The sequence below is a fragment of the Mauremys mutica genome, chromosome 1, assembly GCF_020497125.1.
Source record: "Mauremys mutica isolate MM-2020 ecotype Southern chromosome 1, ASM2049712v1, whole genome shotgun sequence".
Taxonomy (NCBI): domain Eukaryota; kingdom Metazoa; phylum Chordata; order Testudines; family Geoemydidae; genus Mauremys; species Mauremys mutica.
In genome coordinates this window covers 101,920,388-101,948,385 of record NC_059072.1, presented here as the reverse complement: position 1 = coordinate 101,948,385, position 27,998 = coordinate 101,920,388, and the positions used below count along the sequence as shown (strand labels likewise).

The 27,998-nt window shown below is 42.9% G+C and overlaps 1 protein-coding gene across 1 annotated transcript in view; it reads right to left on the bottom strand.

Moving 5' to 3' along the window:
• Positions 1–663: 663 nt before the first annotated feature.
• The window catches only part of IGF1 (insulin like growth factor 1), a 95,934-nt gene continuing 68,599 nt past the window's right edge, over positions 664–27,998 (bottom strand). The window contains exon 4 of the mRNA XM_044988055.1: positions 664–7,295. Coding sequence (XP_044843990.1) covers positions 7,236–7,295 — 60 coding nt within the window. The 3' untranslated portion in view covers positions 664–7,235. The remainder of the gene's footprint in view (positions 7,296–27,998) is intronic.

The window sequence follows — 27,998 nt, the reverse complement described above, 5'->3', positions numbered from 1 at the left end:
TACATATATTGACAATTGTTCATATAAGAACTGAAACATATTGCAAAATATTTAATGCATTAACCATACACATGCAGTGATCTTGGTTTCTCAGTTCAAATTATGAACAAATTGTGGTTCAGATCACAAAACCCACACAACTGGTTGTGTCTCTGGCATCTGCATAATGTGCTCAGAGTTAAAGGATGAGTGTGTGTTGTTTATCCCTAGATCAACATTTTTTAAACAACAATTTCCATACATTTCCTAAGTATTATGTTAACATGGTAGTGTTTAAAATTGTTTTTGTTCTATGAAAATTTGTATAGAAATGTAAGTTGGTGCAAAGGAATGATATTACATTAGGGACAGCATAGGTAAGTACCCACAAACTTCAGGATGACTGCAAAATAAGTCACCAACAGGTAGCAAGGCCATCTGCCAATAACCATCAAGATCATCTCCCTAAATCAAACCATATCTCAGCACTAAAACCTAATCTTCTGCAGTGTTGGTGGATGTCCCTGTTTTTATATATTCTAACCAACTGGAATGTGCATTTATAGAAGTCTAAACTAGTTTTCTTTCCAGAAAAATCATATACCATTATAGTGTGTGTGTGTGTTTGTGTACATGTGTGTGTGTGTGAGAGAGAGAGGAAGGATGTTCAATACACAGTTGTTGTTAACCATTATCCTTTATTAGACCTCACAGAGGTGTAAACTATACATACAAATACATTAGAAAGATACCCTCTTACAGTAATGCTTCACATTTTGGACCTGATACCAAGAGGGTTGCAAATATTTCAGTACATTCTACAAACCAAAGGGTGCATTAGTCTTTATGTATACAGAATGACAGAGCCCTTTACTGAAATCAAAGTAGATAAAAGTGAAAATCAGTCAGCTAGCTCTTTCAATCTTTGGACCTACCATAATGCATATAAAAGCCTTTAGAAGCCTGGATACACTATCATTTATGGAACAATGTTTACTGATTTAGATAGTTTGTAGAGAGAGGGGGGAAGAAAATGGCTAAAATGGCATTACATGAACTGCAAACTAGCAAGAATCCTTGATTAGCTTTTATATTTGTACATATTAAAAGCTCCTTTCCTTGGCCTTGATGTTTGTTACTAGAAACCTATCAGTGCTAAATGGGGAGAATAGTGCAACAAATGACATTGTTGAGGTATTTGGGGGGTTCTGCAACACAATGATGTTACATACACAGTATGAAATATTATTTGTCATCAAGTAGTGACATCACATTGTGTGTAAGCACAGGATAATAAAAAGGAATGAATCCAGTTAGAGGTTTAGTAGGAAGTTTACGGGGTTGAAAGTGAACATATAACACTCATCACTGTTGGGTTATAATGATTTGTACTGTTAAAACTAGCATTATTCAGTAGTGATAATCAGAAATTCAAGTGTCCATATTCGTGCCTGCATCATGTAAACCCAGGCTTATTCAGGATATCAATTAAAGTCTAACAATGAATAAAGACAGATCCGTTAATATTTCTCTGTGGAAAAAGTGACCTCCTTAGAACTAAGTGCTATTAATCTCAGCATTTAGCACTTCTGGGTGGTCTTACAGACAGCTAGGGAGACAGAAAGAGTGCATATGATTTGAATAGCAATAGCAAGATGGCTAGTGATGCTGCTTCCATAATTTAACTTTGTTTCGTAAAATCATGAGGCTTTATGCTAACAGCGTCTTTAATGCACAACCCCAAAGACTACTAGAACTATGTAAAACAGAAACATCACATTATGATGAAAGCAACATAGTCTATTTGACAGCTAATGAATTCTGTGTCAGTGAAAGCACATTCAGAATGCTGATATATACCAACAGGCCACTTTATAACTCTTGTTTGATTACATTGAGTTTAATCAGATAACTATTGTGATTTATTATAAATTCATCACAATCATTATTGGATCTTTTGCTGCACTCCTATATATTTCAATTGTACAAGTTCTTCATAAATCAAAGTATACGCTGTTTTCATTCACTGAGCGATATTAGGTAGTTTGCATATTTCTATTTTATGCAAGCTCCTCACTTAGTGGAAATAATGCTCAATTAAAACATAATTCAGGTGGAATACTTAGATCTATGTTAATTTGAAGGATTAATTTATTACAGTAAAGTACCAAATCATTAAGGATAAAATTCACCCCTGTGTACTTAGCCAGCATGGGCTTTACAGTGCGACTTAAATCCACAAAAAAGTTCTTAAGTGATGCGTGGGCCCCTATACTGGGCCTTTGCACAAGGTGGAATTATATCCTATAATAGCAAAGTGTGCTTAATAAATTAAAGTAATGAAACACTTATTTACATTTAAAACTCATCAGGGTAATATCCCATTATCAAATATAAATTTGATGCAAAAATCAGCTCTAATTATAGTTTTCTGGATACAATTTTTCTTTAATTCACGAAGTATATTAAGCATGACATTAATTTTAAAGTGTTACCAATATAGAAATTCTTTCAATTCTGCATTTGTTTTGTGCTGATTGTGGGGTGGGAGGATAATGAAATTGTATTATTGAATTAAAATAAAAGACACTGAGTCTTATTGTATTTTATCAACTATTCTTAACCAAAGCAAAGTGTGAAACCATCTGAATCTCTTTCTTAACTGGATTGATGCTGTGTATTTGTTAGAAAAAGCTTTCAATCAAATACTATGTAGAGGTTTTACATAGATGCAGATTTTTACAAGTATATTTAGTGTATGCTTCCGGGAAACAGTGGGTAGCAGCGGAAGTATCATATTAGTGATTATCATGAAATGTATGAGCCACAGATTAGAAACTGGTGCTAAAAAAAAAAAGTCCTTTCCACTTTTTGAATATTTGTCTGTGTGACTGGAAGGTATGAAATCTTAGAGAAGTATTAAGTCCATTTATAAAGCTTATGTAGCTGACATAGGCATAATTCAGATGACAATAAATGACTGAGATCCAAACTCTCCCCATTTTATAACAACCTTTGTTCCTATGTCAAGAAGGAGACTTGAACAATTTTTGTAAAAATGGTATGTAATGAAGGATGAAATGAAAGAAAACACTTAGGCCAATATTTTCTAAACTGGGTGCCTAAAGTTAGGGTCTTAAATCCATACTTAGGCACCAAAATAGGTTTTCTTGATTTTTTCAATAGGGTCTATAAGTTCACAACATTTTTGCAAATCTGGCCATCTATTTAGAGGCCTAAATATGGATGTTAGATCTATCTTTAGCCACTCATATTTTAAAATCTTGTCCTGAAGTTGGAAGAAACATGGAAGAAATTCATGAGAAAAATGTGTAAGAAGCAGAGAAGAAAAATTTAATATGTTGTAGGTCAAATTTCACTGCAGATGTTTTTAAAAAGCACAATATACACCCTTTATGCAACCAGTATGGGACTTCCTAATGTAATGTAAGCATCAGGGAGGTCCTTGTTTTTGTCTCTGTCAGACTGGTATCTATACTGTACTATATGTAATCAAGTTTTAGATATTATAACCTCCTTCATGTAAAAATCAAACAAAAGATGTGTATATATCAGATATTGTGTTGGACAATGATCGTCCTGTAAAATATTACAATGCTGTGACAAGCAAAACGTGTAGTGTAGGATTAAAATGAACAAAAAATTGCATTTATGATTTTTTTCTCTTTCAAGACAGAACTTTGATCCATTTGCTTTACTTTATGGTATTTCCACAGGTAAAATGGATAATTGGTGAGGAGTCTTGACAAGGGAGATTTAGATATTTTGTCAATTTGTGAAAAAAATCCTTTAAAAAACCAAAACAATGATGCAAAGGCATTTTAGCTAGATTTGCCATTTGAAAAAATAACAATAGAAAAGTCTGTTTGAGTGAAACTTCGGCATCTTGAAGATTTGTTTGAATTGAAGAAGTGTTCCTAAAAGAGTAACCAGCTACACAGGTTGAATCCCTAATAAATTATCAAAATTCCTTTTCAGACTAAAAATAACTTTAAAATAATTTTAAATAGACGGATTATAACATAAGTATTCTAGCCTATAGGTTCAAAGAATCTCTATTTGGGTTTAACTTACTAACTCTCCATTCAAAAAATAATAAAACAATGAACTGTCATTTTATGCACATTAAGTTGTCCATAGTGACCATATAAAGTTAAAAAAAATTCACAGACTATTAGCCATATCTTTCAACTGTTTCTCACAACTCAGAATTACTCAGTATTAGAAGATAACCTGTTTTTCATTGGCACTGCTTTTTCTTCATTTCCCACCACGATCTGAGACAGTGCTTTGCATTACTTTCTGTACAAGCAAAAACCTTATTGTATTGCTTGGGGCTAATAGTGGAGGATGGAGGGCTAAGCAGGAGAAATAGGGAGTGTTAATCATTCCCCTGAATTAGAACCTGGACTATATCATGTCACACTGACTAGAAGCAGAACCCACCACTGATTTCAATGATATGGGACCTTCCATTGACTTCAGTGAGCTTTGAATCAGACTCATGGTCTCATGACTTTAAATGCTTTCCTTCATCTGTAATACCCATTTAGAATAAAATGTTGATAATTGTATTGTGTTTGAAAGCCCTTACCCTGGCCCTATCCTGATCATTTAGCAGATTTCTTCATGACTTTTTTGTGATTAAAAAATTGAAAAGTTATGGCTCGACATTTCTATTTCAATAAGCTTATCTATATAATTGTCATTTTCATACTTTAAAAAAATATTTATATGCTTTCTTTTATATTTTAGTCAAGTACTTTCTTAAACAAAACAATAGCACCACTTCGGCATTGTTGGCCAAATCGGTAAAAGGTAAAGCAAATTGCTACATATTCGTTTCTGAACTTGAGTTGTGATGCACTTACTTGTTGAAATTGAGGGGTCATTGAGCCATTGTACTTGGCATAGCAGAGGCTTCATGCATACATACCAATCATCAACAGAAGGGACAATCTGAAAATGGCTACTGCTTATGGATGAAATTCACTCCTGCCTAAGGCCCATGCAAGGCCTATGGACCATAAGTCTTACAGACACATGTAGGCTGTATGGTCTCTTGGGCAGGGACTGTCTTTTTTATTACATTTGTGAGCTAGTACCACACAATATGACCGTGTTCTCTGATGGTGGTTCTTGTTTATGCCATAATGCAAATAATAATAATAAGCCTTGTTCAGACCCTCCTCACAGGTGTGAATTTCACTCTATATGTACAATTTTACAGCTGTGCAGAGCATTTAGTTCTGCTATCCTTTCAAAACTGTTAATGGTTAGTGCTAATTATGATTGAATCTGGGCTCAAATCTTGCTACCATTGAAATAAATAGCGAAAACCATATTGACTTCAGTATGTGAAAGATTGAACCCTTTTTGCACTGCTTGTTAGTCAACAGTCAAGTTTAGCTCTCTCTTTTCTTTTAAACTTCAGTGAAATTCTATGTAGTAATTGAAAGTCTTATTTTGTATCAAATTTTAGAAGGTCAGGATATTTCCTGAAATTTAGTAATTTAAATTTAACACTTTAAAATTTACTAAGGAGTGGAGAGTGCAGAGCTGTCCAGATGCAGAGAGTAGAACTACGTTGCACACCTTGAAGGGGTGTAGCGTTGTGTGTACTCCTCCCCATAGTAGGTCATTCTGGTGCTCCCTCGGCAACAGTGGTCGTTCCACATCACCCTTTAGTACAGAGCTGTTTTAGCTTTGAATCAGAGCGTCACATATCAAGGTTCTGTGAAATGGCACCGATTAGAAACATATAATCTTATTCCTCCATCACCAAGGTATCTGAGTGTATAAAAGGTACAAAGTTACAGTCTAAAGAACTGCTCTGTCCACTTCTCCCTGCAGATTGTTTCTCCTGTGTTTGTAACTGATGATCAGGTTAGCCTTTCTGATTTACAGAGGGATGCTGCAGTATAATTAACACTCAGTTTAGTTGCATAGAGGTGTGGGAAGAAATAGGAGTATGATTAACCCCCTGTTATAAGCGCAGAATACTAATGTTTCTTAAGGATTTAGGGCCTGATCCTACTCATTGAAGACTGTCGACGTTTTTCTATTTACTCCAGTGGGCCTGTGTGTATATGTTTGTGTTCAGAATTACTGTAACTGCATTCATGTGTTACTATAAATACTAGAATCCAAATCTCAAAAAGGAAACTACTGGAACGTCACATCTTTATTTTCTTATGAAAGTGAGAAACAATTTTGAAATAAGAATCTAAAGCACTGAGTCTTTAAAAAAAATACTTGTGTTTTTTTAACCTACTTTCTTTTATTTCATCTTTGGCTTAATTTTCTACTTTGCTTTTTACCTTTTACGGGTTTGGCCGGACCCTTTCATATAATAGATTATAAAATAGCACCATTGTACTATAAAAGAGAATTTTACATACTGTTTGATATATGTGTATTATTGATATGCTAAATTTTACATACTGCATTATATGGAAGAAAAAAACATTATTTATACTGTTGCAAAACAATTTACCTGAAACAATCATTGATGGTCTAATAGCCTACATATGCTTTAACTGCTTCTAACAATCATTTGCCTCACAGGTTGCAACTATTTGCATCTGAGCAAGATGTGGAAAAATAAAGCTTTGTCTTAAATGTATTTAACCCATATGCTGTCAAAATACCACAGATGGAATAAATGGATGTCTAAAAGTTGTGTTACTTTACTGCTGCTGCTACTGGGAATATCAGACTGTGCAAATATGAAAGGGGTAGACAAACAAAGTTATCAGACACTGTAAAACAAACAGCCTGTTCTTGTATAGAAGTGCAAAAAAAAAAAAAAGACCAAACAAAACGGAACCCCAACTCTAAGCCAAGGCTGATGAATGACTCCAGCGGCCAGGGTTCATAGGTTAATTTAGTGCAATTGGATCCATCAAAGGCCCATAAATTTGCAGGCTTTTGAGGGGCACAGGATTTTAAGAGTTTTCGTGCAGGACATTTATAACAGGTTAATAATCAAGCAGCATTGTACCAACCTCAGAACATTTTTAGTACTGGGTTGGTTTATAACATTCTGCTCTCTAAAGACTTGATGTTGGAATGTTTACTTGCATTGTTTATTGGGAGAATGCCCATTGGTTGAGATTTCATCAAGCTTATGAACTATAGTTTTTAAGTCTTCCAATGTTTAACAAATAATTTATTTACAGTGAAGTGTCCTGCAGATGGCACATTCATTCTTCATTCTTGTGGATGGCATTTTCTTACATTCTGTAGTTCCTGTTTCCTGTGTTCCCTCTACTTGTATTCTTCAAATGCACTTCCTGAAAGTTTAAAAATATATTTTAATTAGTTTTTTATCTGAGATATGGTTATATAAATAACTTGGGTGGGTGGAATTAGGATTAGGAATCATGAACTCCTCCATTCATATCACTGGTTCTGACAGTGATGCTGTCTGCGGCCTTGGGCAAGTCAATCATGCAATATCTTCCTTATAGAGGTTTATGGTGATTAATGAATGTTTCTAAAACAATTGGAAGATGTAAATCCCTAGAGCCTGTGCAGCAGTGCATACTCAAAGATTGATGATTTCCAAACATGTTTTCTGTCCATCAATACAGATATGAAGATCAGATATCCTAAGTGTGGGTATTATTAGAGTTCTAACACCAAAACATACAGCACTGGGTCCTGCAGTCCCTTTGCACCCAGAACTCCCAGTGCTCCTGGCATCAGCAGAAAGAAAATTACATCCAGTTATTTATCCGATTTGATTTGTAATCCTGCTCCAATACTCCTGTACCTTTCAACAGTCTCACCAGATAAAAGTTAGCAATCAAGGGATACTCCAATGATTAGCTCAGTGAAATACTGACTCCCCTTTACCAGATATTACTTCTTAATGTCACTAATAAATAGTTGCCTCATATACCTTGAACACATGGGTGGATAAATTTAAATATGATCTGGATCCACTGTAACTTCAGGTTACATTTCCAGCTTCCTTGTGTAGCCCGATCTATAGATTATGGATTGATTATATTGATTACTTAAGAATGACCAGTTAACACTGAGGGCTGGTCTACACTACGGGGGGAAATCGATCTAAGATACGCAACTTCAGCTACGTGAATAACGTAGCTGAAGTCGAAGTATCTTAAATCGAATTACCTACCATCCTTACTGTGCGGGATCGATGTCCGTGGCTCCTCATGTCAACTCCGCTACCGCCGTTCGGGTTGGTGGAGTTCTGGAGTCGACAGGAGCTCATTCGGGGATCGATATATCGCGTCTAGATGAGACGCGATATATCGATCCCCGAGAAATCGATTATTACCCGCCAATACGGCGGGTAGTGAAGACGTACCGTGAGGGTTGATAGGTTCTTGTCCCAAGATCAGGCCCAGTATTATTCAAATTATTATATAGTTGGAAACCCCAATGTACATAGCTGCAACACTCACACTATAGGAACTCTTTTATATTTACAAATAGTTTATTAATACCTTTAGCACAGTCACAAACATCCCAACTCAGTAAGGTAGATAGCAATACTACAGAATGTACATCTGCACATCCATATACTCTCACCATCCCTTGTAGAACAATCTGAAATGTTAGCCATCATCTTTCTCATCACCATCACCTTCCTCTTCATCACCAGTGGCCATTATTCTGGCAACTCCCAAAGATTACGTCTTTCTCCTACTGTCTGTAGGCCGGGATGCCACTTTTATAATATGTTGTGCTGATGCCACTCTGATGCATATTCAGGAGGGATTTCCTCCCATTTTCTTATTTGTATATCCTCACTTTACTAATGATGGAGTTTTCTTCTCCTATAGGGTGGTATATCAATGATCTCAACTTATCATATACATCAATTCCTTACCATGGCCCTCCTGTGATTAGGTATCTGCTGATGTATATCAGTTCAAAGTTCAAAGGCCTCAGGTCTTATGCTAACTTGCAGAAGCTAATGTCTGTCAGGATACAGGCCTGTAGGTTCCTTGCATTACTGCTGAATATAATAAAAGCAGAATATAATGCAAAAACAGTGAATATAATAAAGGCAAGCTGGCCCAATGTGCTGAACTTGATTTGCCTCTCCCAGGCTTGGCAAAATAACTTTCCTTACCTGTTTCTAATTTTTCCCAAATGACTTCATCTCACAAACACTCACCCCCAGATGAACCCTTTGGTTTTCACTGATTCATTGCTGCACCAGGCCACCTTATGCTGCTGGCCCCATATCTTAAAAATCCCAAGGATCCTACTCTAATCCACCCTGATGGCAACATCAAATTGGGAAAGGATAAATTATTTGCATCTTCAGCCTTACAATTTCTGCTGTGACAATGGCTTAAAATACCAGCGTGATCATCGTTGCTGCAGGATGTGTACCGCCTCTAAGAAGAATTTACTAAGAAATGGGGAAAGGACAAATTATTTTACACAATACTTTTTTCCTTAAGTCAAGTATTCCAAAAATTATCCAAGCATATTATCTGTAAACTGGAAAGTAGCACAAATGACTGTTCTTGATCTACAGCCATATTACATTGTAGAGGAAATGGCTTCCAAAAACTATTAGGCTAATAATGAACCATGCAGTTCCCTAATGAGCAGATATATCTTCTCCACTATTGTTGTACTTTGAATTTATGATGGCTTAGTCATCAAAGCAAAATATAGATTCTGATGGGCTGGGGTAAAATCATGTTTCAGTAATGATATATGGCCAAATGAGACATTGCTTATTATCCTGTCATAACACCCAGAATTAGGTTTGAATCTGAGAAAAGGTGGAGTTGCTTCTCTGCTGTTCTGCTTGTGGACTCAGTATTTTCATCACTGTTGCTAGACAGAGGAGGCATTGGCGGTGGTGGTAGCAGCAGTACATGCTTAAAAAATGGCTCTGCCCCAAGTAGCACATTTTCTACTAACATGAACAGCTGAGACCATTCAAAACTAACTGGAATGTCTGGTTAGCGTTTGGATCATCTCCCAAGGTCTCACATGTGACCGCTTCATGCAGACAATGACAGCAATAGAATAAAAGTATGTGGGGAGCTTGGTCTAGTTCACATCTGCTGGTTCACACATGTTGGTTTTAGTTCGATCATGCAGGGTTTTCTTAACAGCGAATGACTTATCCCAATCACGTTATGCAGAGTTATGCAATGTATGCCCCCACTTTAATTGATCTCCAAAAGCCTACGATGCTCTGTCCCAAATTCAGCTAAAAAGCCCCCCTTGCATTTCCACATCTCGCTGAATAGATTAAAAAAAGAATTCACCGTATTCTTGATGAGAAATTTGTAATCATTAAATACAACATTATATCAAATAAACTGGGACTGATCATCCAGCCCAGAGTGCCATGCTTTATCATTTTTTTATGGATCTTGGAACTCTTTGATGCATAAGAATGAAATTCTTAAACTGAACAAATAATACAACAAATTATCCCCAAATCATCCAAAAATGAACAAAGTGAAGAAGAATAAAGACTCTACTATAGTCCTGATCCAAAGTGCTTTGAAAGTCAACGGGAGCCTTTCCAATGATTTTAATAGGCTTTGAATTAGGCACTTGGTCACTTATGCTGACATTAAAATCCAGAAAAATATTCTTTTTAAAAATGGCTCTTTTCTTTTTCAACTATTTGAGACTCTGTTAGCAATTATTAAATACATAAAGCACTAGCTATGATCTTCTTCAGATGCTGGGTTCTGGGATAGACATCTCCTTGGTTGCCATAACAGACAGAGATAAGGACTACAGGCAATTTTTAACTGACAAGGCAAAGTAGCCATGCTTTCAATGGCAAAATGCCAAATGCCTGCTATACCTGCACAGAACCAGCAGAGAGTGCCCATTGGAGCCAATCCTTCCCTTACAGCCGTACAACTCTACAGAAGACAATCAGGCTTACGGAGGCATGAGAACAGAATTTGACCTTGTCTTCTTCAGCGCTGACTTCTTGCACAGAAAGACCAGCCGATCCTCGGATAATGACTATCTCCATGATCTGAAGGGTCATTTAACTGAAACTGGCAAAGAGGATTACGAAGCATGCAGTGGTTTTCTTAAGCTTTCAGGATGGACATTCAAACCTAACATTGGCATAAAAAGACCTCTCTGCTTTACTGGTAATAATAATAAAAAGTCCAATGTTTGTAGTTTACAGCCACTATATCTTAGTTACGAACCCTCTAGAGTCTATTTGGAAAAAGCTTTTTAGCTTTGTGGGCAATGTGGTCAGTGACAAAATAACTAAACTGAAAAGTCTTAAAGAAAACAGCTGAAATTCTGCTCCCTGTGACACCTACTGCTTCCCATTGACTTCAGTGATGTGGCATGAATGCAAGAGGAGGTAGGATTCATGTCATTGTGCATATTTTGGCCTATGCATGTATATATATGAATTGTTAATGAGCCAATCACCAGAGATGCTGCCAATCTTTCAGAAATAAGAGAACTAAATCAGTCTCCACTTTTCCTCTGCTAACGATGTTTTCTTAGTGTAAAAATAGAAACGTCCACATTTTTTTGTTGTTGAAAAGTCTACTTAGGGCCAAAAGTATAGATACACTCTTTCTGAGATGACCAAATATCTGAATTTTTTAAAGATTACCTATGCTACTTGTATCTGGATGTTACTACATGGGGGCTAAGCAAGAACAAGGTCCTAAAATAAAAGAAAGGGGAAATTAGACCATGAGTTGTCCGCTTCTCTGGCCCTTTTGCTGGAGGGTGAGGGGATTGTCTGCTAGTGAGTCCTTGTCCTCCCCTCTAGCCCTGATGTCTTTTAGGGAGATAAGGTTGGCCTATTAACTCCAGAATTTACACAATATGTGGGGTCTAAAACAGGACATTCTTTTCTTGTCCTTAAGGTTGCCTGTGACACCCTTACAAGAGTGGCCAGTCATGCATTCCCAGAATACTGGACATTCCAGGAACAATGTGGGCCTTCCCCTGCCAGTGTGGCTTTCAGTGCATGGCACGTGCAAGGTCATGCCACACAGAGAATACCTGTGTGGAGAGTACTCCACCCCCACCAGTGTGACCTCGCATCCTGGCTGGGGCAGAACAGTGTGCTCTTCAAAATGGCGTTCTCCCCCTCCCCCAATCTGTGATACCAGACAAAACTGCATCTGATTTTGTCTCAGAACTAGACAGGGGACAAAGCATTTAAAAACAGGACTGTCCATATTAAAAACCAGACAAATGGCCTGCCTAACCCGTACATGTACAAGAGTGATGGTGCCTTTTAAGCTTAAGTCAACAGGCCTTTTTGTGCCCACTGTGGTAACCACAGCACTACTATGTAGGAAAAGTCATAGCCTTCCCTACATCCTTGATTTACATACAGGCTGTTGTGGTAATCTCTCTACCTCTTTGCCTGGATTGAAATTAATTTCCTTTGAGAGTGCTGGCCTGTACTATTTTCTAAATAACTGTCAAAACCCAAAACTCAATTTAGGGATAAATTGACTAAGTTTTTATTGGCAGAAGAGAAAAAAAATCAGAAAAATAAAAATATACGCTCTTAACACGGGATGTACAGCCCACCATATCTAGAATTATAAACTTAAATTCCACAGGAAAGCTGAAGAAAGCAACAATGTTACCTCATGGCCTAAATAATGGAGAGCTGCTCCCACAGTTTTATACTGCAATCTTAGATATTTTATACATGTTGTCCAAAAATCAGATTTCTACCTGAAAACCAGTTTGGTAATTGGTGTAATTCAGACTTTGGTATAAAGGTGTTACAAAGTACAGTGTACATTGGATTTAAAACATCTCTTTGCTAATTGTAAAAATATAGTGATGTCTTCTTTTCTTGGTATTATGCATATTAGTATATGATTAGGTTATGTCCTCTGTAGTAATTTGTTTGCTTCTTTACATGGATAACTACATTCACCTTAGCTGGATTTAAGTATAAAGACTTTTCATCACACAAGGACTTTCAATTTTAGATGACAATGCCTATTGTTTAATGATTCTGACTAGATAAATAAACAATTTTTTTAACAGACTTCAGTTAACTATCCTATTGTATTGCTAAGAAATCTAGGTAATACCTTCCTGCAGAGTATTCCAATAACATACAAATTAACAAGCACTTTTAGCAACTTTGGATAAGCATAGTTGAGCAAAATAATGAAAACCAAATAAATTTAGGTATGATTAAAATTAGACAGCTATGTCACAATACATATGCAGTGTTTAGGGATATCAGTACCTAAAACTCCATTGGACAATACAGATTGAATCAGAGGTCTGTCTCATATTAACAATATACTGTGACCATATGTGGGACTGCCCTTAAACTCAGTGGATGTTTGAAGACTTGGGTTGAAATTCACTCCTGGAGACAGAGTGCCAGCACAAGGGTTGTTCACCACCTTTAAGTTCTATTTTGAGGAGTTAAGTGGGATATAAGTGGTGCATAAGTTGTGTGCTGACCCGCCGCACAGGGGGTGCAATTCATCCTTAATGAATTTGTATATGTTTGGTGAAATCATGGCCCCACAGATGTCAATGGCAAAATTCCTATTTACTGCAATGGGGCCAGAATTTTGCCCATGTAATTACTGCAAATCCAAAACATATAAAGTATGTTTTGAAAATATTTTTTTCAGTCTTCCCAGAATACAACATAATAAAACTTTAGATTTGAAATATTAAATAGACTGTATGTGCTGCAAAAATATGATTTGTATTCAAAGACTAAAAATTCACTTAAAACTAGGGTCTTAAAAACATAGAGTAAAAGCTGCATAGACTAGAAATGGGCTGATACTGAAACATCCATCAAATCCCTGACCTATCAGAAGAGGACACCATTAAGTCCATGTGATTTTTACTATAATTACATCTGCTTTAAATACAACTGTTTTAAGAATAGGTTCTGTGTAATTTAGTGAATTCCAGTGTATATTTGAGCATATAACTTTTCTTATGCAACTGCAGTATGCTTTGCCCAAAGATGTTTGGGAGCTCACGATTTATATCTTGAAATAATTTATTGAGCAATAGTATGTCATCAAATCGCCCTATGTGTATTTTACATTGCAGTTGCAGCCAGTTGGATCAAATTCTGCTCACAGTTACATTGGTGTAAATCTGGTGTGGCTCCACTGGCATTTTTGTAATTCACTCCCAACTTTGGAATTTTTCATGTGTGGCTTGGAAAACTTTGCACTGAAACATACACTGTTTAACAATTTAACAGTAATCTAAGGAATCAGTGCAGTTGTCTGTGTAACCTAATCTGTTGTAGCAAGGGGAAAAATTGCTGCTGTCTGGTACTGGTAAAAATATATGTAGTACTGATAATTATTCTTGCTAATTTACATGCAACCAAATAAGGTAGAATAGAGGAAAATTACTGGTGGCTATTATTATTCTGCATTGATTATTTCAAGTTAAAATAGCTGTAAATGTGTGATTTTATGTTTGCAGTATTACATATGCTTTATTTAGAATAAATATTTAGTTGATCACCACAACATAAAAGCCATAGAAAAAGATGTGGGTTTGAGTGTTACTGAAATTAAACTCATTAATTTTTTTTGCCATATGCTAACACCTAACTTGATTGAGAGAGGTTGGAAAATGGTTTTTGACATGGGACATATTACAGCACTGATTTTACAGATTAGCCTATGCTGCTTTCTGCAGCTCCCATTGGCCGGGAACGGTGAACCAAGGCTACTGGTTGCTGCGGGCGGCCGGGCCTATGGACGGTCAACGTAAACAAACTCTCCCGCAGCCCGCCAGTAGATTACCCTGACAGGCCATGGCAGGTTGCCCACCACTGGATTAGCTTGTTCAATGAAAAGCTGGAGTTGGGGAGGATTTTTTGGTTGGCTCTGACCTTGCACACACTTACACACATGCTTAACTTTAAACATAAAATTCAATGGGACTATTTCAATGTGTAAAGTGAAATGTTTGCAGGATTGGGATTGTCATGGCTGGTTCATGGTCAGCCAGACCTAGCAGTCAGCACCAGAGTCTGTAGACACAGGACAGGAGCCAAGAGTCAACTGGGTTGGGACACTGGAAGATCAGAACCATGAGTTGGGAACCAGTCAGGCCAAGTCAGGATATTGGGGCCTGGAGGTCAGGAACCGCAAGTCAGACGTCCTGAATCAAGCCAAGTTGGAATGCCAGGAGACCAAGGGAAGCAATAGCAGGTAGTAGGTAGCAGGAAGCACAAGGCACGCAGTCCAGAGCAGGATGGAGGCCAGTTGTTCATACAGCTTCCTGTTCCTGCTGCTGGCTTAAATAGGGCCAGCAAGCCAATCAGGTACTCTGGGACTCTGCCAGTTGGACCTCATGGATGGAGCTTTACATTGGAGCAGGCTTCATTGGTCTCAGGTAAGCTATTGCCAGTAGGCTGCTAGGTGAAGGGATGGAGAGTGGATGCTCCCATGAACCTTTTGGGCCCAGGTTAGAGACCTGTGGGTCATGACAAGGCTCTTGTTTTGTAATAATACTAGTGTGACCTACAAAAGGCAAAGTATTAAATTCCAGTAACTTCACCAATATCTTCACAACTCAAATTAAAAAAGGGCAACTACATCCCCTAAAAATATTTCGCATTTCTCTTTCAGGCTTAGGCCAGATTCCACTGTGCTGAGATCAGAGTGATCGGAGCACCCTACAGGAGAATGGAGACAGCTTGTAGATGGTAAAGGCAAGTTATTATTTATTTTATGGGAAGGTGTGATGGTCTATACTCTTATGGTCACCACTTTTACAAGACTATGATAAATTTTGTATAATGTATGCCTTATTGAGATATAATTTGAAAATTATAATCTGCTGAACATTATTGTCCTGGTAAACTATATATGTATCAACACTGTATGTAACATTATAAAAGTTTACAGTATAATATTGCTGTAACATGTTCCAGAGTTAGAAAGGCAGGCTCAAACCAGTTTTTCAGAGACAAAGACACACTAGCACCCCAGACAGGTGTTTAGAGGGCCATCACCTATTTAAATGGCCATCCTCCAGCGGGGCAGGAGGAGAGATGTAAACAAGAAATTTACATTTCATCACATGGATGATTCAAACTTCACATCTGCAATGGACTGTGTGTCACCATGACTCAGCAAGGATGTTTCTAGCACTAGCAATTGAGTTATAAAGTGGGAGGAAAACATCTGACTACATCTTTCGTCCTCTCATCTCCCTGTTCATGACATCATCTATGCTCAAAGAACTGAGCTAAGGTGCAAGTGGTCCCAGGCTGGAAGGAGACCTAGTCTATGAAATTTACAGCAGCATATGATGAGACAAAACCTTTGCTTTTAAGGCCACTTAGTTTATTAAGTTAGGTATTAGCGTGTTAAGTTAGGCATTAATTTTCTTTTGTAACCAATCCTGACTTTTATGCATCAGTGCTTGTAAACACTTAAAATCTCTCTCTGTAGTTAATAAAATTATCTTATTGTTTTATCTTAACCAGTGTGTAGAGTGTGTGGAAAGCTCCATTTGGGATAACAAGGCTGGTGCACATCTCATTTTCTTTTGATGAAATGACAGACTTTCTATGGGCTTGCATTGTTCAGTGGTGTGCTGGACAGTACCAGATGCTCATTTCTGGGGGACAAGGCTGGGACTAAGAATTTGCGGGTGTTGCCCTGCAGTTTAATTCATGAGTGACTGGTCAGAGAGCTCATGTATTTATCTGGGAGTGAATTTGCATGCTGGAGGCTGTGTGAGCGGGCCAGTAGTGGATGTTCTGACTGCAAAGCAGTGTAAAAGGCACCCCAGGCTAGACAATTAAGGGGACAGAGCTGTTCCATGGTCCAGATTGTATCCTGAGGAATGTCACAGAAGTCTGATAATTTTCTTTCACAGATCACTTTCAATGGAAGAATACTTTTCAGCACAAGACAGTATAAAGGGTTACCTAACTTTCAGCCCAGATTTGACTAGTTTCTGACTAGTCAAAATACTTTGGTCTAGCCACAATGGTTATCTCAGGCTGTGACTCTAGGACAAGCTATTGCCCTTTTCAATTATGACTATTTAAACTCTTGGTGCTGACTGGACTGAAAGTTCCATGCTAGAATTAGGGCATTTTTACATTAGAAGTGCAACAGTGTTCTCACCTTCTGCAAAGCCTGTGAATTTTGCTAGTTGAGTTTGGAAGTAAAATTTTTTGATATGCTGCTAGAAACAATTGTGGTTTTGTATTGGAGAAAATCAATTTTCATGATAAAATAAAAAGCATTTCCTGTCCACAAATAGTCCTTTCTGCCCAGAGGAAAAACAACAACCTGCAGTTGGCTGCCCTTGTATGCTGGGACCCAGAAAAATAGTATCTTTGGACAGGGGACATCCTTATCTTTCTTGTTAAGTTGGGCCTAACTCCCACTGAAATGAATGGGAGTTAGGTGCCTAAATACTCCCGAGGCTCTGAATCTAACTCCCTGGTTAGCTAGTGAGTACAGGGATTCCTTTGGCATCCTTTCAGGTGGCTGCCTGCGAACAGGTTACTTCCCAAGGTTTCAACACTGAGGACTGATAGGAGCTGTGTGTCACTGTAGTTTGCAACCTCCCTAACCACCAATATCCAGAAATCTTTCTGGAAGGATGGCATGTAAGACTGCACTTGCTCAATATGGAGTTTGTTGTTTGGCCTGCAGCCCCACCAGCTCGCCCTTCTGCACACATCACTTTATCAGATTATTTCACCCCAGTGACAGCAATTGTGCATGTTTGGTGTAGTAGTTGGCTGCACTGGGAGAGGGTCATTTGGTAAAGGCTTGTGCACAGAAGAGCAGTTAAAGGGGGTGATGAGAGGTTGGCATTCGTAGGAGGGGAGAGTTACAGTTGCAGTGTGTGGTCTGTAGTGTGCCGTAGTTGTGACAATATTTTTTTTAAAGAGATACCCATCACTGATGAAAAGTAGGACTACCAAAAAATAATAAATTTTTTTGAGTCAAAACCCAAATTCAAAGTCTTCCTGTTTGAAACTTATGAAAAGAAACCAACTAAAAACTACATGGAAAATGCAAAGGGAATAAAAACAAACCACGTGTGAAATTTCACTCTCATTGGCCATCAAATTTTAGAGCAAAACAAGAAATGATGCTCTGTTTTAAGTCCATTTTAGAACTCACTTCTAACTGTAAAAGTGTCTCCATAGCAGGAACTCCCTATATCACAGAGGTATTGTGAGGCTTAAATTTGTTGACACTGTAGCTGTGAAGTGCTTTGAGAGCTCTGGGAGAAAAGCATTGTAGAAGTGCAAATTATTATTGATTTAGTTCTGGGACCTGCAGGCCTACGAGATGTGGCTCTCACATAGTTTTTCCTCCAGGGAAGAAGAAGCACAGATGTGAAACTTCTGTTTCTGAGAAGAAAATATTTATTTTCAGAAGATTCCCCAGGCTCAAAATGTGCATTAATCTCTCATAATGGGAAATCAAATTCAGACTTATTCTATTTCTTTATTATAAAACTCAAATTGCCTTTTGCTGTACTATTGTAGTCTCCTGAATTTGATTTCTGTTGTTCCTCATGGTACATCTTTTTATGCAAAACCTGTATGTAAAGTCTCAGCCTGTTACCTTCTATCTGATGAACATACTGGGTCAAATTCCCACTGAAGTCAGTGGGGCTGAATGGGTGTAATTGAGTGTAAAATTTATCTCATTGACTTATTAATGGTTTTTACTGTAACAGAAAAACTCAAACTTCTCACAAGACACTCATCAAATCATAGGAAGCCATGACTGAAATATAGCTTAATCATAAATAAATATGCTATTCAATCTTACTTATATATGTGAATTGGCTCATCACATCAGAGTGACTGAAACAACACAGAGAATATTTAAAAGACTTTCCAATGACCTTATCAGCAGGCTATTATAGGGGTTCTAAAGCCCTCCAGAACACCTGCTTTCACAGGCAAGAATAATCACTGTTATATTTGTATTGGCTTAAAGTCATGTTATGATGATGATGACCTATTTCTAGTAACTTAAATTCTTCTTCGAGTGATTGCTCCTACGCATTCCATGTAGGTGTGCGCGCTGCGTGTGCACAGCTCTTCGGAACATTTTTACCCTAGCAACTCCGGCGGGCCGGCTGGGCGCCCCCTGGAGTGGCGCTGCTATGGCGCTGGATATATACCCCAGCCGGCCCGTCCGCTTCTCAGTTCCTTCTTACCGCCCGTGACGGCCAGTTGGAACAGTGGAGTGCTCCTTTACCTCCACAGCCCTAGCGTTTCTCTATTTCCTACGTGTACATAGTTGGTTAAGTTAGTTTAGTTGTTAGATTAGTTGAATAAGTTTAGTTAGATATAGTATAGTAAGGGAATTAGGGGGGTTTGCCCCTCTTCTTCCACAACCGGGGCGGGCTCATGCCCAAGGCACCGGGGTTTAAGCCCTGTGCGGCTTGCCAGCGGCACATGCCTGTCGGGGACCCGCACGACTCCTGCCTGCGCTGCCTCGGGGAGACCCATCGTCCAGATAAGTGTCCCATCTGCACGGCGTTTAAGCCGCGAACTAGAAAGGAGCGGGACACTCGCCTAAAGCAGCTCCTTATGGAGGCGACGCTTCAACCTCCCGCACCGACCCCAGCGGCACCGAAGTCGTCATCGGCGCGCAGCGCACCTGTGGCCCCGAGCCACTCCGGTACCGAGACTGCTCGAGCTCCGCAACCGGTACCGGCGTCCCAGCACCGTTCCCTCTCTCCAGCGAGGAAACGGAAGACGGCACAGACGGCCTCTAAGCCGCATGCTTCGGGACCGCTTGCCCAGCCACCACCGGCGCCTCCGGTACCGGCTGTGGCGGTGCACAAACCGTGCACGGTACCGTGGACTCCGGCGCCGCAAGAGCCGTTGAGTCCGGTACCACCCTGCTCCCCGGTGCCAACTGCGGTTGAGCTACAGCTCCCGTCCACGCCCGAGACCTTCTCGACGGCGAGAGAGCTCATCGAGCTCACAGAGTCACTGAGCCTCTGGCCCCCGGCACCGCCGGTGCGGGCCGTCCAGTCAGCGGGCAAGCCGGCGATGATGTGGCCGCCTCCCCCTGACGGACGAGATAGGCGACGGTCCCGGTCCCGCTCCCGGTCCCGCAGTCGGTCACCGCCACACCGATCCAGGTCCCGGCACCGTTCACCACTGCGGTACCGCTCCCCATCTCGGCACCGGTCGCAGTCCTGGTACCGCTCAACATCGCGGTACCGGTCGCACTCCCGGAGACGCTCCCGGTCCCGGTCACCCGACCGTCGGTACCGAGGGAGGTCCGGATCCCGGTACCATTCCCGGCACCGCGACTCCCGAAGCCGCTCCCGACACAGTCGGTTGATATCGCTGTCGAGCTCCCGGCACCGAGGCAGCCGATGGTCCCGCTCTCCATCCCGGCACCGCGACGACCGGCACCGATCCTCGGCACCGTCCAGGGACATACTGCCGGCATCCACGGCGCAATCTTTTAGCGCCTCTGCCCCGCCTTGGCCTTCTCATCAGCCCTCAGTCACCTCTCAGGCGGGCAGCGGGAGAGATCTCCGGGCCGACCCCCGAGGCCAGGACCACGGACCGCAGCAGTGGGGTTTTTGGGTCCCCTGGGCCTACCACGAGCCTCAAGGACTCCCCTTTCCCCCGAGGCACGTGGGCACCGAACATAGGGCGTCGGAAGCCACGGTTAGCAGACCTCCCCCATCACCACCGGGTGAGGCCCCGTCGCCACCTGGTCCCGCAGAGCATCCAGGGTCCGAGGCAGCTTCACACCCCCTGGAAGAACCAGCTCCAGAAGCGGTGGTCCAGGGTCTGTCCTCATCATCCTCGCCGGATGAGGCGGTGGCGGGGGCTTCTACAGCAGACCCCCTTCCTATTGACTTGCGGACCCACCAAGACCTTCTTCGCCGGGTGGCGAAGGCTATCGACCTCCCTGTGGCGGAGGTCCCAGAGGATGACGACCCGGTGACCAACGTGATGGAGCTGAGACCCCGCTGCGGGTGGCCCTGCCCTTCATCCGCACCATACAGCGGAATGCCACTACCATCCGGCAGTCACCGGCGTCCGTCCCTCCCACCGCGCGTGGCGTGGAGCGCAAGTACTCGGTCCCGCCCACCGGATACGAGTACCTCTATACGCACCCGACTCCGGACTCCCTTGTGGTACAGTCCGTAAATGACCGGGAGAGGCATGGGCAGCCCGCTCCGGCGCCAAAATCCAAAGACGCACGGCGCATGGACCTGTTGGGCCGGAAGGTCTATTTGGCGGGTGGCCTCCAGCTCCGGATTGCCAACCAGATGGCTCTTCTCGCTCGTTACACCTTTGACATCTTGGTGTCCCTGGCGAAATTTTCGGAGCTGATCCCAACAGCCTCACGTCAGGAGTTCTTGGCCCTCCTGGAAGAAGGCAGAAAAGCCTCTCGGTCCTCCATCCAGGCCGCTCTGGACTCGGCAGACTCAGGAGCCAGAACCCTGGCCTCAGGTGTGACCATGAGGCATATCTCCTGGCTGCAGTCCTCCACCTTGCCGCCTGAGGTGCAGTACACCCTACAAGACCTCCCGTTCGACACTCAGGGTCTCTTCTCGGAGAAAACGGACTCCAGGATTCAGACCCTCAAAGATGGTCGGATTGCCATTCGCACCTTGGGGATGCACACACCGGCTACCCAGAGGAGGTCATTCCAGCAGCAGCCCTACCGGCCCTTTACTCAGGCCAGGTCACGGCCGTATAATAGTCAGCGTGCTAACTTGAACCGCCGTAGACCATCGGGCAACAGGCGCAACCAGGCCCAGGCACCTTCCAAGGCCCCTCAAGGGCCCAAACAGGCCTTTTGATGGGACGCCCGAGGACGGCCCATCAGACTCTTTCTCGGATCCTACCCCATTATTTTGCAACCGCCTTTCCCACTTCCTTCCGGCGTGGTCCCAAATAACATCGGACAACTGGGTACTTCATACTATCCAGTATGGTTACCACCTTCAGTTTGTTTCGCCCCCTCCTTCCCACCCACCTTCCCCGTCCCTCTTCAGGGACCCCTCTCACAAGCAATTCCTCCTACAAGAGGTCGAGACTCTGTTGAGCTTGGGTGCCATAGAGGAGGTGCCGCACGACATGCGGGGCAGGGGATTTTATTCCCGATATTTTCTCATCCCCAAGGCGAAAGGAGGTCTCCGACCCATACTAGACCTCCGGGAGCTCAACAGGTACCTGCTCAAGCTCAAGTTTCGCATGGTCACCCTGGGGACCATCATTCCCTCCCTGGATCTGGGAGACTGGTTTGCCGCCCTCGATATGAAGGACGCGTACTTCCATGTCGCGATTTACCCTCCCCATCGACGCTACCTGCGCTTCGTGGTCAACAGTGCGCACTACCAGTTTGCGGTGCTACCCTTCGGCCTGTCCACCGCGCCAAGGGTCTTTACCAAGTGCATGGCAGTGGTTGCCGCAGCCCTCCGCCGTCGTCGCATACACGTCTACCCGTATCTCGACGACTGGCTGGTTCGCGGGACATCCCGACAGCTGGTAATGGACCAGATGACAGAAATACTATCCCTATTTCGGTTCCTGGGCCTTCTCATCAATGCCAAGAAGTCCACTTTAACTCCATCGCAACGAGTGGAGTTCATTGGAGCGGTCCTCGACTCCAGTTTGGCCAGGGCTTGCCTCCCTCGATCTCGGCACCACACAATGGTCTCCATCATCCGGGACCTACACTCCTTTCCCACGACAACGGTTCGGTCCTGCCTACGCCTCCTGGGCCACATGGCGTCCTGCACATTCGTGACCACGCACGCCAGGCTGCGCCTTCGCCCATTTCAATCTTGGCTAGCATCGGTGTACCGCCCGCATCGCGACCCCATAGACATGGTGGTCATGGTCTCGAAGCCAACCCTCGATTCGCTCAGCTGGTGGCTGGACCCAGAGGTCGTGTGTGCAGGAGTCCCGTTACGCCCTCCTCGCCCATCCATCACCCTGACCACGGATGCCTCGGCGTTGGGATGGGGGGCTCACCTGGGCGACCTTCACACCCAGGATCTCTGGTCGCCCCAAGAGCTCTCCCTCCACATCAACGACCGGGAGCTGCGAGCGATCTGCTTGGCGTGTCTCGCCTTCCGCGCCCGTCTGCAAGGCCGCTGCGTGGCGGTGTTCACGGACAACACGACGGCGATGTTCTATGTGAACAAGCAGGGCGGAGCCCGCTCCTCCCTGCTCTGCAAGGAAGCGATGCTCCTGTGGGACTTCTGCGTGCCCCACTTGATTCGCCTGGAAGCGTCCTTTCTTCCAGGAGTGCAGAACACGCTGGCTGACCATCTCAGCAGGTCGTTCCTCTCCCACGAGTGGTCTCTTCGTCCGGATGTGGTGCACACAATTTTCCGGAGGTGGGGGTTTCCCCAGATAGACCTGTTTGCCTCCAAGGAGAACAGGAAGTGTCACCTGTTTTGTTCGTACCAGGGTCGCTCTCCTGGCTCCCTGTCGGACGCATTCCTCTGCTCCTGGATGGATCACCTCCTCTACGCCTTCCCTCCGTTCCCGCTCATACACCGGGTGCTACTCAAGCTTTGGAGGGACAGGGCCCACGTAATACTCGTCGCTCCGGCCTGGTCGAGGCAGCACTGGTACACCCTGCTGCTCGAGCTCTCCGTTCGGGATCCCATTCCCCTTCCGTTATGGCTGGACCTCATCACGCAGGACTTCGGCAGACTCTGCCACCCGAACCTACAGTCCCTCCATCTTACTGCTTGGTACCTGCGTGGTTGACCGACGCAGAGAGGGACTGTTCGGCGGCAGTACGGCAAGTCCTACTTGAAAGCAGGAAGCCTTCCACTCGCTCCACCTACCGCGCGAAATGGAAGCGTTTCGCGCTCTGGTGCGATCAGCGTGGCCTTAATCCCTTCCTAGTCCCTATCCCTACAATCCTGGACTACCTCTGGTACCTTAAAGAACAAGGACTCGCGGTCTCCTCCTTGAAGGTGCACCTGGCAGCCGTGTCCGCCTTTCGTCCATCCATGGGAGGTCGGTCCATCTTCTCCAACCAGATGGTTTCCCGCTTCCTTAAAGGCCTGGACCGCTTGTACCCGCCGGTGCGGCGTCCTACCCCGACCTGGGATTTAAATCTCGTTCTGGCCAAGCTTATGGGACCACCCTTCGAGCCCCTGGCCACGTGCTCTCTACTCTATCTCTCCTGGAAGACAGCCTTCCTCGTCGCAATTACATCGGCAAGACGAGTTTCTGAGCTCCGTGCCCTAACGGTTACTCCACCATACACTGTCTTCCACAGAGACAAGGTGCAGCTTCGACCACACCCGGCCTTCCTTCCTAAGGTGGTGTCGGCCTTTCACCTCAATCAGGAGATCTTCCTTCCGGTCTTCTTCCCGAAGCCGCACGCCTCACCTCGTGAGCAACAGCTTCACACCCTGGACGTCCGCAGGGCCCTCGCTTTTTATATCGAGCAGACGAAGCCCTTCCGGCGTTCGACCCAGCTGTTTGTAGCGGTTGCCGATCGCATGAAAGGCGAGCCGGTCTCCTCGCAGCGGATTTCCTCCTGGGTGACAGCATGTATCCGGACATGCTACGAGCTTGCTCGCGTGCCACCATGCCGCCTCACCACTCACTCGACGAGAGCGCAAGCCTCGTCGGCCGCCTTCCTGGCCCATGTCCCCATCCAGGACATCTGTAGAGCGGCCACCTGGTCTTCTGTACACACCTTCGCTTCCCACTACGCGTTGGTGCAGCAATCCAGAGACGATGCAGCCTTCGGCTCCGCAGTCTTACACTCTGCCACGTCTCACTCCGACCCCACCGCCTAGGTAGGGCTTGGGAATCACCTACATGGAATGCATAGGAGCAATCACTCGAAGAAGAAAAGACGGTTACTCACCGTAGTAACTGTTGTTCTTCGAGATGTGTTGCTCCTATCCATTCCAGACCCGCCCTCCTTCCCCACTGTCGGAGTAGCCGGCAAGAAGGAACTGAGGAGCGGATGGGCGGGCTGGGGTATATATCCAGCGCCATAGCGGCGCCACTCCAGGGGGCGCCCAGCCGGCCCGCCAGAGTTGCTAGGGTAAAAATGTTCCGAAGAGCCGTGCATGCGCGGCGCGCACACCTAACTGGAATGGATAGGAGCAACACATCTCAAAGAACAACAGTTACTACGGTGAGTAACCGTCTTTTCATTCTGTAGAGCTCTATTATAGAATGATAGAAACATTTAGGCATAGTCCAAAATTAGCAGACTTTGCTCAGACATTCAGGGATAGAGAAGTTGATCCCTTCCTCAGAAAGAAAAGTAGTCTCCTTCCAAAAAGTGCTTATGCTGGCTTTGATTTTCAATGACGTTCAGATATTTTATTGGACTTTAGAGTCTCGTTACTCATCGAACCTCAGTACTTCTTGCTTAATAGTACACTCCTATATTGGTCAATACACCTACGTTGGTCAGTATGTTGGCACCAGCTACACAAAAAATCTTCAACAGTGTCTTTATGTAGATAGGCAAATATGGGGTCAAATCCTCAAATTCCTTACTCAGTTTTTATTTAGGCAAGTCCCTCTTCGACTTCAATGGGAGATATGTTTGAATAAGAATTGTCAGCCCTAAGGTCCCATTCTTTCAAGCTATTCTGCACAGGAGGATCTTTGTGCCCGCACAGGAGGATCTTTGTGCCCACACAGAGGCCCACTGAAGTGAGTGGGGCTCTGTACAGACACAGGATATGCTTGCAAGATTAGGGCATAAGCAAGAACTTCAGGATCTGACCCAGAGGGCCTGCTTCAAAGCCAGTAATTGGAAAGACTCCCATTGGCTTCAGTGGGCTTTGGAGCAGACTTGTGTTGAGGAACTATGCAATGGATATTCTAAAGTAGATAAAGAAATTGTGCACAACCCCAAAAAATCTTTTTCCATTTAACATAATTAATTTCATACATTAAAATGAGAGTGCCAGATCATGGATTAGCAATCAGCTAAATATATTCATATATGGCATGCATTAGAGGAAAAGACCTCATTAGTTTATTAACCTTGCCTTCCCCAGTGGACACTTCCAAAGTTGACTGCAAAGGCTGTGAAATTTATTAAATTTGAAAATGTATCTATTATAAAAATCAATTGCTTGCCATGTTTTTGTTGTTTCATCTGTATGCTGTATAAAATCTGAAGGTCTGTAAGCTTGTATTTATTAATTTTTTATTTCAAAGTGAATTTATGTTCATGAAAAGTCCTGTATTGACAGCCCTAGAGACTGAAGTCCCGGAAGCTGCATGAGCTTTGAAATATCCTACATCTCTATTTATTTTGGCATTCTGGCTTTGCATTTGTGAGAGCTTGAATTCATGCTCCAATTAAATTTTCCCTAGGTACCACAGTTTTGGAAAAGCTATTCCATGCAAGGAACAATAAAAACACATATTACATTAGTTTAAGTGGTTCATAAAAATGGTGTTTCTCAAACACTAACTCCACCACCTATTAAAGCCATTATATAGTATAACTGTCCTTTTTATTTAAATACATTTAAAACTTGCTTTTCAGTTATAACATCTAGATGCATATTATTTCTACAAGTTCCTGAGTTAGTTAATTCATCCTTTTTTCCAAAGTCTGCAGTATATTAATTGCATTTTGAACTCTCTAGCCTGTGTGCTGTAGGAGAATCCACTGTTAAAATATTTCTCATGCTTATTTTCATTTCATGGCAGTAGTTAACATAGATGAATGGAGGTTTAAGGGAGAAAGAAGCTCACCAATTTTGGTGGCTGTCATCAGGCAGAGGAAAGTTTGTCTCATCCAACTTTACATAAAGCATTCTTCTAAAAATGTTCAATTTGTCTTTTTTTTGCTTTCTTTTTACATTTCCCTCTACTTTATCCCTTCATCTGTTGTAGATCTGAGTTTTATTCCTTCCATCTCTTTCCCTGTCTCTTTTGTCTGTCTGATTTTCCCCATGCTTAATGCTTAGCGAACATTTCAGTTCATTTTTCTCTCAGATTGTTCTTCTTTCACCTCTTTTTCTCAGCTTTCTGACTGCCTCTTTTCAACTCTCTTCCCCTCCCATTTCTCCTTAATTATTTTCTCTTTCTTGCACAGATGTTTTTTTTCTCTCCCCTTTTTCAAACTCCAACTTTTTCTGTTGTTCTGGTAAGTGATTCCCTTTCTTTTGGTTTCCTTGAGTTCTCTCTCAGCCCCCTTCTTCTGTTCTCTTTCAGTCTATCCATGTATTCTCTCTCTTCCTTTCAGGTCCCTTAATCAATCCCTCCTCTCCTCTTTCTTCCCCAGAGTGTGTGCTCTCTTTCATCTGCTCTCCCTCTTCTCTTGTCCCCATTTCCCCCTGCTTATCTCTCACTCTTTTCTGGCTTTCCTTCCCCAGGCTTCATTCTCCCTCTCCTTTTCCCTCCCATTGTGCTCACTTCCCCCTCCTGGTTCTCTCAATAATCCCTCCCCTTCTCCCACTTTTTTCTTCTTCCAGTATCCTCCTCCAACCTCTCCCTCCCTTAGGATCATACTTTAGGTTTTGGGAGGATGTAGGGTGACCAGACAGCAAGTGTGAAAAATCAGGACAGGGGGGTAATAGGAGCCTATATAAGAAAAAGACCCAAAAATCGGGACTGTCCCTATAAAATCGGGACATCTGGTCACCCTAGGAGGCTGTGAGGACCTTTCTGCTAATCTTTCTTCCCTTTGTGAGGAGAAGTGTGTTCCAAGGTGATGAGGGCGGCCCCATCTTCTGTTTGTGTGGAGAGTTGTCTAGAGGGTGACTGATTGTTCTTGTGGCCCTCAGGAGGAGGTGTGTCATGGGGAACCAGTAGGGAGCTGCTGGGAATCTTCTCTCCCTTCAACAACAGTGAAATTGTTTTTCCCCCATCTCCTGAGGTCATAAGGGTGTGGAGCACAAAGAGGAGTTGCCATAGTTCTTCTCTTTTTTTTCCCCAAGGCCATGAGCATTAAAGTGCTGGGACGTACAGAAACCATATAGGTTGCTGCTCTATGGTTGATCTTTGCCTGGAGAAGACTCCACTC